This window comes from Lepidothrix coronata, unplaced genomic scaffold, assembly GCF_001604755.1.
Source record: "Lepidothrix coronata isolate B3197 unplaced genomic scaffold, Lepidothrix_coronata-1.0 Scaffold4, whole genome shotgun sequence".
Classification (NCBI taxonomy): Eukaryota; Metazoa; Chordata; class Aves; order Passeriformes; family Pipridae; genus Lepidothrix; species Lepidothrix coronata.
Genome location: NW_016690184.1, coordinates 416,151 through 430,311, shown reverse-complemented (window position 1 = coordinate 430,311; position 14,161 = coordinate 416,151). Strand labels below are relative to the sequence as shown.

The 14,161-nt window shown below is 36.6% G+C and overlaps 1 protein-coding gene across 1 annotated transcript in view; it reads left to right on the top strand.

Moving 5' to 3' along the window:
• Positions 1-14,161, top strand: part of EYS (eyes shut homolog (Drosophila)) — a 784,118-nt gene that overhangs the window by 728,529 nt on the left and 41,428 nt on the right. Inside the window, exons 38-39 of the mRNA XM_017823913.1 lie at positions 2,996-3,168; positions 13,841-14,023. Of these exons, the coding sequence (XP_017679402.1) occupies positions 2,996-3,168; positions 13,841-14,023 (356 nt within the window). The remainder of the gene's footprint in view (positions 1-2,995; positions 3,169-13,840; positions 14,024-14,161) is intronic.

Here is a 14,161-nt window from a genome sequence, read left to right as displayed (position 1 = left end):
CATGGGAAATAGTGATGAAAAGTGTGTCCCTTACCAATTCAGAGGATTATAAGAATGTCAGAGAACAATTCATTTTTTCCAACACTTTTTTTTTTCCCGTATCATCAGCCTGGAGACATGAGGTGATGGTGCTCTAGAAGTACTGTCCTTTTCTTCTCCACTCCTTTTCTACACTATTTTTGTCTCCTCCCATTTTCGCTCACTATTCATGTCATTCTTCCTCTATATGATTCTGGAGAGTTAGGGGGATTTTTTGTCTATTTACTTCTGGAGTTTATCAGTGTTCCAGTTTAAAATCTGGAGCCATTTTTGATATTTAATACATACCATGGCTGCATGATTTTCTTTTGGTGGTTTATAAATCTGCACCCATATTAGTAGGTAATGTAGTTCAATAGGCATGGATTTACAGCGTAAATCAATTAGTGCTGAGGACCCAACATCACCATTATTAATGTTTCAAGGAGCTTTGACTCACACTAGACCTCATTTGGGACTGAATGCCCAGTCCAAGCAGCTCAAGTATCTGAGGTGTGAGACAATGTTCTGGTGCAGATTCACCTGAAAGAAATTGAGTTCACGTACCCTTGAGACACAAGTGAAACAAGGCATTTCAACTGGGAACAACCAGAAGGTTTTCTTAAAAACCGTGCTCTGGATCTAAACTCAAACACTAATATAGTCATATTTCAGCAAAATACTCCAAAATTGTTTCTTATTTCACAGCCTCAAAATTTTGATCGTTTCCTTGTTTCTTTCATGAACTATTCACTTTTTACAGCTCAAGTATGTAATTATTCAGTGACTTTTTTTGGAATCATTCACAGACGTACAGCATAGGCAAAAGATACTAATGTTTTGATTTGCTGCCCCCTTTCCTTTTCTTCTTGCACTTATAAAGGATAGCAAGTTTGCATAAAATTGTGAAATCCACTTGGGAGAAGTTCCTGGTCATTCAAGCGTTATGTGTGTCTTGCAGCCGAGGTTAATTCAGGAGAATATCTTTTCCTTTCCTTAACAAAGCACAATGACAGCTTTGAGAGAGAATAATTTGGGACATTGTATTTCAGTATACTATTTCTTGTGAATTGACTGTGATATTTTCTTCAGTGTAGTTAGCTGTTATATTTTTCAAGCTTTATATTACTTTGAAGAACTTTTTAAAAAGTGTTTTCTTTGCTTCATGAGGAGTCACTCTTCTTTGTTTTTAGGATGTTATAGCATCAATAGTGAAATGTTATAATATTGCTCATTTTGTTAACAATAAACTCCTCATAATTGGTTATGAGACCTGTTATTTTCAATCTTCTCCATAATAGAAAAAATAAGCCTATAAAAAGAAATGGCCGGTGTTACATATAGAACTCAATAGAAGAATGTATGAAAATTATTTCTTTAAAGATGAAGACTAAAGTCTGTGTATTATGGCAGTCAGCAGTGATGATCTGTCTTTTTGTCTATAAACAAACTGAAACACATTTAATAACTAGTGTTAAAGATCATCACCATCAACTGTAGATTTACAGGAAGAATGCAGTTTATTATTGCTTTTTTAATTAGCTGAACTCTGTAATGTTGATATTAAAGCTACTGAAAGTAGGACTCTTGATGCTGCACAAATGAAAGCAATCCAGTATCTCATTTACACTCCTCTCCCAGTGTCTGCAGCAGATCTATAAATAGAACAGGCTACACACAGAAATTTATTATTGCAGCTGATAGCAATTTCTTTGCAAAGGTATCTGGGGGCATTATTCATGAGATTCATTCTGGTAGACTCTCCAGCTGAGATCCTCACTCCCCAGATCTGCGGGTGGTCAGTTTAGGAACACACTAATCAACTGCTATGAACAAAGGCTGTCACAAGACTTACTTATTTCCCTCTTCTAAAAAATACAGGAGGTCTTTCAGCTTCAGATTATTTCCTTTAATCTGATTGCATGGATATTATAAGCAGATAATAGAGCTTTTGAATCACATATATTTGATATTTCATTAGTGCTCATCCTAATGATTGTGCTATTATCGGAAAACCACAGCGACTGTGATTTGATACAACACACATTATGTCTTCTGCATTCATACCCACAGGCACATGTGACCTTATCAAGTATAAAGCAGACATCTTTCTGTTCAATACTGACAATATATAGCAATCACATGAACTGACCTTTCTAGCTATTATCTAATTTTGGCCATAAAAAAAAAGAAGACCAAATAAGACCTTTAATGAAATTATATTTATAATAAATGATAGATGAGAATGTCTTACACTTCTGTTTTTCCTATCTGATTTTGGTTTTCCTACCATATCTGTCATTGTGTTATCTTTGAATACTGTAAAAAAAATCACTTGTACAAACAGAATATGCATATTTCTAAGCCTTTTGTTTTGTCACCCCTCAAGACTGATTAGAACTTATATTATTCTGTTGCCTATTTTAATATTGTTTTTATGACTGAAAACATAAGTTATATGATAGCAGAGATATTACCTGTTTATTCTGTTTCAATTTCAATATAGTCACTACTGTAAGCATAATTCAGGGCTTTTTTACATCCTACTGTGCTGCCACAAGCTATATGTAATACATGATATTTCCATTTGCAAAGTAAAGTATAACTTTCATTTTTTTTGTTTTCATGATTTCATTTTTTCAGACATAATAGAAGACCTGTTTTTCTGTAGCAGTTTTTTTGACTGTTTTATGAAAGATGGAGCACAAGCAACTACTGAGACATTAGAAAAGTCACATATCTCACCATGAAAGGAAACATAAATTAAAATATAAAATTAAACACCAAAGGACCTGTCAAGTCACCAATAAAGATTCTGGCATGCCTAATGCCAGGTGCACTACTAAAAACAAAGAGATCTATTACAACTATAAGTCAAATGCCACTGATTTTCAATGAGTATAAAACCTGTTCTGTTTGTTTTAAGTGCATTTTGGTACTTATACATATTTTTTTGTTTTTAATTTAAATTTTTCAGTGATGCAGAAAACTGGTATTGTGAATGCCCTAAACTCTACACAGGAAAACTTTGCCAGTTTGTGACTTGTGATGAAAATCCATGTGGAAATGGTGCTACGTGTTTTCCAAAGTCCAATCGAGATGCTGTTTGCTTGTGTCCATATGGAAGATCTGGCATCCTCTGCAGTGAAGGTAAAAGCCATTTTCGTCATGCGTTGGTTGTAGTTTCTATCATTCATAGAAGCTGTGGAAAGAAACAAGTCAAATATTTTGAAGGCAAAACACTGAAAGTGACCACCTCCCCACCTATGAACACAGCCCAAAATCCAGTCACAAAGAACGGCTGAGCTGATCACCTTCCCCAAGTGTTTTTTTCATAAAAGTGCAGGTCAGAGAAAGGGAGACAGATAGATCAAAGAAACTGAGAGTTTACAAGCTAGGAAATACAAGGTAGTGTCTGATATTTTAGTAAATTACCTGGAGAAAAGCTGAGAGAGAGATTTGACTGAGAGATCATTTGGAGAAATTGATTTGCTCTGTAGTTTGATTTTTCCTCTTAGGGAAGCATTACTTAGTACATTTTGCATATAAAATCAGTTTATAAAGAATACTTTCTGGATTTTAAGAATACAACCAGGTACCAAAATTTGATTAATTTTTCCAGTCAAAAAGAGGAACAAATTAAAATTTACCAAGTGCTTTGCCATGAAGCAGGAGACAGTATGAAGGGAAATTAATAAAGCAAAGTAAATAGGTCATTTTGACTTATCAAATGAAGGGCTTTTATTCCTTATATTATCAAATGAAGGGCTTTTATTCCTTGAGCATTGATTATAATGATTGTTCTAGGTCAGAAATTCCTGTGTGTGAACATCCAAAGTATTCTTGTCCCCTAACAATCAGTGTAGCAAGAAGTAATGATTGAAAAATCTACACAGAGAAAATAATCACTGGTCCTGAGCTGATTTAATGATGCATATGAAGTTCCTTTTCAAATAAATATTAAGCAATTATCAGTTTGGTTTTGTCATATCACATACATATTTGTCTTATTTAAAATTTTTATTCCCCAAATTTTCACTAGATGAACATTTATGTTTTATCCATGTTTTCATCTAACCCTAATAATTAATAGTAAATAGCAAATAGAGGCAAATATATAAAGTGTGTATTATACTTTCTTGGTAATCTTTCTTAGCTTGCAGGAGCACAATACATTGAGACTTCATATGCTGTATCTCTAGTCATACAGCCTACCTTTCTTTCTTTCTTCTCCATTCCACTGCATCCTCTTTAAAATGACACTCCAGAGCTGACTCAAGGTGCAATATTCAAGGTGTGATAATGTTACTGCTTTGTACAGTAATTTGACATTTTTCTCTTTTACCTTCTGCCCTTTTCTTAAACACTTCCTCCATTCTATTTCCTTTTATCAGTACACTGCTGTATTCATGAAAGCACTTATTAAAACTCCTAATACCTCTCTCTTTGAATGCTGATGGTGAGTTCAGAGCCCATCATTTTATATTTAAGGATAGGACCGTTTCTGAAATCTACCCCGATTTGCATCTGTCAGTGCTGAGTATCATCTAATGCTTTTTCTCTGACATTGTTTAATGAGGCTCTTCTGCAACTCTTCACATCTAGCTGTTTCTAAATTGAGAGACTGAATAAAAGTTGAGAGCATAAATTGAGAGAAAGTACACAAATTCATTAGTTTGATTATACTACAAAGCTGAAGTCTTTGAAACCACAGAAAAAATTAGTTTTATTGAATGGAAAGGGAAAACTCTGTTTGGATCACCACTGTAAGCAAGCAAAATGAGAAAGAACACTCAGCGTTGTAGGACAGAGTATAAATGTAGGCCAATAAGGCCACAACATAAGAAATTATTATTGAAATATGAAAAATTATTTTATTGAACCATGACTTAAGAGTTTAGAAGAAATAGAAATAAACTGAGCACAGACAGACGTCTGAAAATGAGTTGCATTTGAAGATAATGATAGATTGCCTAATTAAAACGGTAGAACAACTTAAATTATTTTAGAAATGGAAAGAAAATTTAACTGTTTACTATAACAAAATGAGTGTCCCAGATAATAAATTTAATAGAACTAAATGGTCCATTAAAATTAAAGCATAGACATGCACATTTTAAACAAATCATCTTCTGTTTAAGATACACAATAATATTGTCTCCACTATTCAGCTTAGTAACCTAGTGCATGCTACTTTGTGTCTGAAACACTGAAGAAAAGCTGGTTTCTCCTAAATGTTTATCAAATAATACTTGATCTCCATCAATAAGAAACGAACAAGATGTCACAGTGATTATTTGATAAATTGAATACAGCTAATATATCAAATAGAATTGCAATTTCCTCCCAGCTTTGTTGTTCCTACCAATAGAGATTATTTAAAAAAGACAAAGTAAGGATAAATAAAGAGGTAGACAGAGCCAGAAATGGGCCCACTGCTACAGATCTTCCCCATATCAGAGCTCCAATTGCCATCCATTAAGAGCTAGAAGTAAACTAAGAAAGACATCAATCTCTACAAGTATGTAAAAAGTGATAATAAAACTATTGTCACTATTAAATGAAAGCAAAACAAAATAGAGAAAACAAACATACAAATGTCAAAAAAATTATTTGTTACAACCAGTTAAAAATACATCATTTTATGGGAAATGTACAAAATTCAAAAAGTGAAGAAAGTTATAGGGCTACCCTAAATATGACAAATGAGGCAAAAATGTAAAGAGAGAGAGTAACTTCAGTTAGACAAACCAATATAAATATGGAAAAATAGATAAGATCCAGGATTGACAAGGAATTTTCTTACATATCTGAGGCTGATGGAGCACACTACAGTGTAAGTAGGCTGGTAACAATGGCTCTGAGTTTATGTTAGTTATTTTATGCTTGTTTCAGACATCAGTAAAGCTTCCTAAAAGCATGTCCATTTTTCCCAATATGTGTAGCAAAGTGCATTCTCTCTCACTACACTTTTTCCTGCTTTTATAACTAGATGACCACGTTATTTTGACTGCAAGTTGACCATTACACATTGAAATCTCTCTCAAGAAGCTACATAGCTAAGGCATAATGGGCCAAGAGAATGGAGGATGAAAATATAAAACAGAAGAGAGGACAGGCCATGTTGATCAGGCAGAGGACATGGCCAGACAAGCATACTGACCAGCCAACTATTCACATGTGACTGACCCTTTTTGTGTCTGTATCCCTCTATTTTTCCACACTTGTTCCTCCTGAAATCACCTAATTCTCGCTAAAAAACCTCCTTAAGTCCTGTGCTATTCCAAAATGCATCCTGTGCTATTCCCCTGCAACCTGTAATGGGTCCCACACCCCATGGTAGTTACAACCCTCTGTTCAAATGGTGATTGATCCAGTGTTGATTCATTGTGGTTGTGTCATACCTTGATACTGGGGCTAAGAGTCTCCTGAGACAGGTCTGGAAGGGATCTGGACAAGGTATTCCTTCCTCTGAATCCTTAAGTTGGGTTCCTGCCTGCCTTTGGGCTCTGTGCTCCTCTGAAATTGTGAAGATGGACCTGTGGTGGGCTGATGGTTCCTGGAATAGGACTGGGACTTGACTATTGGTTTGTGGAGTTAAATGACTCCACAATTTCCAGCTTACGGGGGATGGGGAGATGAGATGGAACGCACCATCAGTACGCAACACTTTGGAACAGAGATTATGTCTACATGGGCAGCTTGACTCTATCTCCCAAGTGATTTTGGCTTTTTAAGATATATATAAAGGGATCTATGTCATTTAAACCGAGTCCAGTTATTGAGCTCTGTCTTTTCAGTAGATTTGTGTGAAAGCAGCCAGCATTCAAGCCCTTAGTCTGCTAAATTTCCTTTCATATTTAAATTAGTAAAAAGTTGCTTGCATTGTGTTTTTTGCAGACTGTAAATCTCCTCCAGTGTTTAGTATCACAGATTTGGTTAGAGTTGTTGGATTGCTACCATCTCAGTAATCAGTCTTTTTTTTTTTTTTTTCCCTGTCATTTTAACACTTCCATCTAAACATGGGCTGGAGGCATTCTCTAGTTGGTACAGGAAAATGATACAGTGTGTGAAAAAAAAAAGGCTAGTATGTCTGAAATATCTGATTGTAAGGAATTTTGATATATAAGACACAGAAATTTTAAATAGGAAATATCAGGGCATCATTGTACTGTGAAGTTGTGATGGCTTCCTGAATGCAAGTGAAGCAGAAAAGGTTCATTCATCAGGACTGGAAATGAAGACCTGGACTTCTAAACTCTTTATGTTATGTTGTTGTTAATTGTATGTTACACAAGAAACTAGACCCCTTGGGAAGCTGTTTGTCATAACATGTGGCATTTTGTTAAGCCAGGAATCAAGAGCAAGCACTTTCTAGGCACAAATGCAAATTTAAAGGGAGAAGGATTTCAAAGGAATGTGCATTGCTAAGATGAGTAATTGTGTAAGTTGCAGTGTTTTAGACCAAACTTCAGTGTTTTAGTTTCATATATATGACAGCATATATGAAGCAGACCTAACTGTGACACTGCATTTACCAAACACATCCTGAAAAGTGCCATTCACAGCAATCTCTAAGGATCTTCCTTGAAACATTTCTCAGCAACATTTATGGTAATGCTTCATAGTCCAAAGGATTCCAGCAGGTTTTCTCTAGGATGTATTCCCCCATGCATAAAATTCATTTCAAAGTGTTGAAGTGGAAATAGCCACTTGCTTCAGGTTCTGCAGAGCGAAAATCAGCCTGCATGAGAATTGTTTCTGTGCAACTATGTTTGGCACAAAATGTCACCTTCAGAGCTGTTTGAGTCTAAAGACTAAATCATGCAGTTCAGTGACAGCAGATGCCCAAAGGGTATTTCCTCAGCTAAAAAAATCTGCATTGCAGGGTTTCTGGTCAGTGATAATAGACCTTGGGGAATGCTGATCAGAGTTGCTCTTCTTCCTGTTCAAGACAATTTGTTTTCTGGGTCATTTGGTTTTCAGTGGGCCTTAATGTCCCCACCTCTTCAATGTGAGGAATGTCATAAAAATTGTAAAAAACACACATAGGCACACTCACACACTATTATGTCATTGCTGTATTACCAGTTTTTCAGATTCGTATTTTCATCTTTGTGCGGTGAAGTCACTTCTATTATTTCAAATTTCAGCTCTCAATCAAAGTATAACTCTGATGCTGAAAGAACATTAACTCATAACAGAAAATTCAAAGAAAATGAAACCATTATTCTTTTTCAGCTTTGTCACTTTCTTCTCTTTGCTAAGATTTTTTTCAAACTGAAGTTGATTTTTTTTTAACTCCCATTTTTTATGGTCACCTATGATAAGATGTAAAATGTTAAGGAATTAAGTAGTTGGCTATATTAATATATTTATATAATGGGATAATTTGTCATTATTTGTTTGTGAGGCAATGGAACATATCATATCATGTGTTATTACTTGTTCAGTACTGGGAATGCACTAAAGCACAATGATGAATGACATAGAACTGACGGAGAGACACAGGACAAGAACAAGGACAAAAAGTTGATAAAAGACTTCACTACTCTGTCAGAGCAGTGTGTGTTTGAGGCACGGTGTTAATCGGGAGTCTGTTTTTACAAGGCTCATCATCAGAGACATTGAGATACATCTTTGTTCTTTACCACTTCAGACTGCACTCTAAGAGCAAGGGCAGAATTCAGCTTGACTGGTGTCTAGACAGGAAAAGAAAAATAATCCAGTGGGGTTAGCTGTGCCCTCTGCTATTTCAGCCAGTGGCAAACATTTTACAAAAATGTTTAAAAGGACTATGTTTCAAGAAAAAGTTTATGCAATTTTCTGCACAGTCTTGGCTCCATAGCTTTATAGCAAAAAGATAGAGAATAAAAGGAAAACATGGAGCTGTCTTATTTCACACAATGTTACCAATCACTGTATTTTTCACGTAGGGTTATTATTATGTGTTTTTCAATTTCCAAGTTAAAAACCTGCAAGAGTGTGGTCATTGCATGAAAGGAATCTCAAAGACAAGATTTTACACTGATGCACATTTACTGATGACCTTTCACTTTTTTATGTGATTGAATAAAAATCCATAAATAACTCAGTGTAGAGAAGAAACGTGATTAAAAATGTGGTATAAAATCTATATACAACAGTCCAGAAACAGATAAACTATGGAATATCTGTCAAGCTAGATAGATTGAATTAGGCAGAAATTTAAGCTTTTTACTCAGTATTAATTAACATTTCTAAATACATTTTACTCTTCAGAGACGAGGATAGGGAGGACTATTTGCAAACACTTACTGCATCTGCCTACCTGCTAAGGATAGGGTAGTTAATTAGATACTGCATCTGACTTCTACTAGGTATGAGAAACTTCTTCAACATGGTGGAGAAAAACGTGAAGTAAACCAAAATAAGGTGTAATGGTTTTCATAAAAAATGCCCGTGGGACTCCTACTGCCCTAAACAGTGTTTCTTCCTGTGGTGACCACATGCCTAATGAAGGTATAGCTCCATATGGTGCTCATCCACCATTTCAGGTAGCATCCAGGCACAGTGCATGCACAGGGAAGGACCAGAGCAGAAGGAAGCAGGGCTGGGGTATGACAGCTGATTAACAAGTTCAGGTAGTCAACACTAAATAAGGACAATCCAACCAGGGAATTTTTTAAATTCCCTAAACTTGTTGGTGGGTGTGAGTTGCTCCTCTGGAGACGCATGCCCTTCTTCCTGCCAGTCTCCTGATAACCACTGTTATGTAAATCTTTGTGTGCCCAGATATTAAGTTTAGCCCACTACTAGTGATATACTGGATTTACTATTGTTTTTGCTTGGATAATTGTACCCCGATTTGCATTACTTATTATTTTGTTATCCTCAAATAAGTTGTTGATCCCAAAAACTATTGACTGGTGGTGTCCACTACCGTATGGAACCTAGAGCATGGCAGGGATGTCTTAAGCCCCTACAATGATGAATATATTATGGAATGTACTTCATGGTCCCAACCAAATGCACAGTTTAAGCTGGATGAAAAGACCATAAAGAGCTGAGAGGAGATGCTCAAGTATTCAAAGATGGACATCACTCAGGAAAATTGCTTCTTGTTAGATAGTTTGAAAATGGCTGTGCTCTGGTACCCAGGAGCAAAGAATGATTCGTGACTATCCTCTAATCTGGAGTTCAGAGATCTACACTCAGTTCTTCAACACGCACTAGGCTTTGTGCACAATTTTGTGAAAATAATTAGGTTTCCATGATCCCTAGGGTTCACATTCTTTAAAATCAGGAAAAAAAAAATTTTTTTCCTTGATTTTACAAAGAACAAGTTCCGAATTTCACAATCATTTAGCTTTTATGGCAATGAAGACCAGAGACAAAGAACATGCAGAGTGGGAAGTGGTTTGCAGGATACAGAGCAGGTAGGCTTTGTCCTATCCATCTTTAGAAGTCTGAAATACATTACTCTTACTTACAACCCAATGATGCCTTTTTATTTGGTGTGGTGAAATAAGGATTTTAGAGTACTGTTCACCTGACCTGGATAAGGTAGTTGTTTTATGTGAAAGACGCTGCATCCTAAATGTGCCTAATTTTTTACTGATATAAGTGCAACATTGGGTGGTCAGCTGTTACGTAGACATCTATGTCGCAGCTCATATAATCATAGAATCATAAAATGGTTTGGCTTGGAAGAAACCTTAAGGATCATCTTGTTCCAAATCCCTGCCATGGGTAGGAACACCTTTCACTAGACCAGGTTACTCGGAGCCCCATCCAGCCTTAAACACCTCCAAGGATGGGGAGTCCACAATATTCTCTGGGCAACCTGTTCCAGTGCCTCACCACCCTTACAGTAAAGAATTTCTTCCTAATATCTAATCTAAACCTTCCCTCCTTCAGCTTAAGGCCATTCGCTCTTGTTCTTGTCCTACCCCAACATGCCCCGTTCACAGAACAGTCCCTCTCCAGCCTTATCGTAGGCCCCTTTGGGTACTGGAAGGTGGTATAAGATATCCGTGGAGCCTTTTCCTTTCTAGACTGAACAGCCCCAAATCTCTCAGCCTGTCTTCATAGGAGAGATGTTCAAGCCTTGTGACCAACTTAGTGGCCCTCTTCTGGACTTGTTCCAACAGATCCATGACTTTCTTATATTGGAAACTCTTCATCAGTGTTCAATCCATCTTTAGAGGGAATGCCAAAAGGAGCAAGTAGAAAGGTAAAAAATAACTACCCATTTAGAAAGCTCCAAGGAAACTGCTGAAACAATGACATACTTCATGCTGGGAATAAAGTGTTTATGTTGGGAATAACTCATCAGGAATAGACTCTTCAGTGATCTCTGTCAGAGAACCAAATTACCTGGCTCTGTGGAGGTACATGATAGAATTTACCTTTTCCGTTGTAAAGCAAAGCAGGAAAAGACCATAAATCCAAAGGTCTGCTTTATTTTAAAATCTTCTTGTCTCTTAAGTATTTTGTGGTTTGTTATATAAATGGAAAGAAAGAAACAAAAGGGGAGAAAAAAGGAAAGGAAAAAGGAAGAATACTTTGCATTAAAGGAGGTGCCTTTGTGTCATAGCTTCCTGAGAAACAAAAAATGCAGAACTTGAGCCTATTTTAGTCACGTTCAAGTAAGTTGAGGGAATATGGGTGGACTGAAACAATCACCAAATTTAAATATGAGGAGTTGTGTTTTTCCAGCACAAAGGTCTGAGACTTGAGATTATGTTCAGTCAGACTTGGCTGAGAACAAACTCATTGCCAGTTTTCTTCTAATTAGGACAAAATCATTGTTTCATATGGAAATTTCCTGGCTCACATTTAAGATCGCAGAGCAAGACATAATGTGTCACAAGTGTGAAGCAGTGCTTAATGGGACAGTACACTCTGCATTGCTGCAGACTCCAAGTCTGTGCTAGAAAAGGTTTGTCATGCCTATGTCTGCACCATTTCTCCAATGCAAGTACCAGGTACTAAGGCAATGTCTGCAACTTCAGTACCAATATGGCAGGTTTTCCATGTGTGAGAAATTAGATTATTATGTTAATTATTGGCTTGGACCAACTCAAGTGTGTGTGGCAGGGGTGGGGTGGGGGGAAAGGGAGAAGTCAAATTTTACAAAGGTGAGGTAATGCCTTATCCCATACCTCAGCCCCTGTGAGCCTCCGGCGCAACCTCTGGGCAGCTGTTGGTCAGAGGCAGCCCAGGAGCACTGCCCACACTACACCCCAGAGCCCCAGAATGGCCAGTGGGATGAAAGTCCCACCTGGGAAAGGTGGCCAAAGGGGGCCAGAGCAGAAAAAACCGAAGACATGTGGTCTCCACATGTTTGAACACTTCATCTTCTAGCCTCCTACAGCTGGATCTATGCAGGATGTAGGGATAGTGGCTATATTTCTCTTTTACTCTCTCTTTCTTTACTTCTTCTCCTGATTTCCTTTCTTAATATTTTGGGTGTCTTGAGACTGGATGGGCTGGATTTTACTAAGCTGTATATGTCATCATATGCTAAGTCAATTCTTTGTGAAATGCTTTATTTTGGTTGAATGTTACCCTTTAAACTTTTGTCAATTACTCTTATTTTCTAAAGTTTAGCAGTAAAAGTACCCTCTGAGAAAATGTGTTCAGCTTTTCTCATATGCACTCTCTCTTAAGGTGTTTAAAAGAGCTAAAGGCTCTTCTAATATGTCCGGAGGGTGGATATTGTTGTAGCTTTTATATTTTTACAGTAAAACCCCTTCAGTGAGCTTGTAGCTCAGGGCCTGGCATCTTACACCACGTTGCAAATTTAGAGATAGATTCCACAAACTAGAGACGGGGATAAAATTTTCACAATTATGTGTTATTGTTTCTCCCACACTGTATTCAAAGCCAGATGCTTAAAGGTTAATGTAGATTTACTTGGGGAGTATTGATGATGATGATGATTATAATACTTTACTAGCACTTACCAATCTGTTTTGTACATGGTATAGCTCTGTATGCCTTCCTCCCCCAATCTCTCTTATTGCTTTCATTAATAAAGCTGTATCCAGTCACATTTGGTGCTCAGGCTGGTTAGACCTAACTGCTCAAATCTTAAACCTACTCCAATACTCAGTCTTTTAAGATTAAGCTTTACTCAGCTTTCTTCCTCTCTCTCCTGTTTTAACTAAACCATGTAGTCAATATGAGCATTACATGATCTCTGCTTTCAGCATCAACTACAGGAATTGGCTACTGGATTCCAGTAAGAAATCCTTGAGGCAGTGGGGGTGCTTAGTAGCAGCACGTCTTTTCACCAATACAGACGTGTATAGACTTGATTTTATTTGTAATTCACGTAGGTCCTATTCACTGTGCTGCAAATTCATCCTTATATGGCTTCTTTTCATTATTTCCTCTACCTGTGAAGAATTATTACTCCATAACCTCTTCAGCACGTCCTTGTACACACTTTCAGTCAGATGCCTGTCAGAGATGGCATTTCTTTTAAGAGGAGAATTTCTTTGTGTGTTTTCTCTCTCCGAGTTTTGAGTCTATATTACAGTGTACAAATTGTTACACATAGAGTAACAATGTTACCTAAAATCCTGGAGATGGCAGTAGTTGCCAATAATTCATTTGAAAAATAAGCCTATTTACAAAAGCTGAAAAATAAAGACATTTACCCTCACAGGAAAGCCAAACTGTATCTGCATGTGTGTAAAACATTGCAACATAAGGAATAATTAATTTTATTTATGAGTTCTTAAGTTCTAAACCAGGCTAGGAAATAGAGCTTGCAAATACATATGTTAAAGAATTTGCCCTAACACATAATTTATTTTTTTTTTAAATTCAGCTATTAATATTACTCAACCAAGTTTCAGTGGCACAGATGTCTTTGGCTATACCTCATTCCTAGCTTATTCTACAATCCCAAATATCACCTTCTACTATGAATTTCGCTTGAAATTTCAGTTGGCAAACCACGACTCAGCTTTACAAGATAACCTGATTTTTTTCACTGGACAGAAGGGCCAAGGTAAGCTTTATTTGTACTACCTATCCTTATACGCTTTCAAATACTCATTAAACAAGTAGGATAAAAATATATACAGGTTTTTCTTGGTTCTTTTTAAGATATAATTTCATTAGGGGGATAATAATCTCTTCAATACTT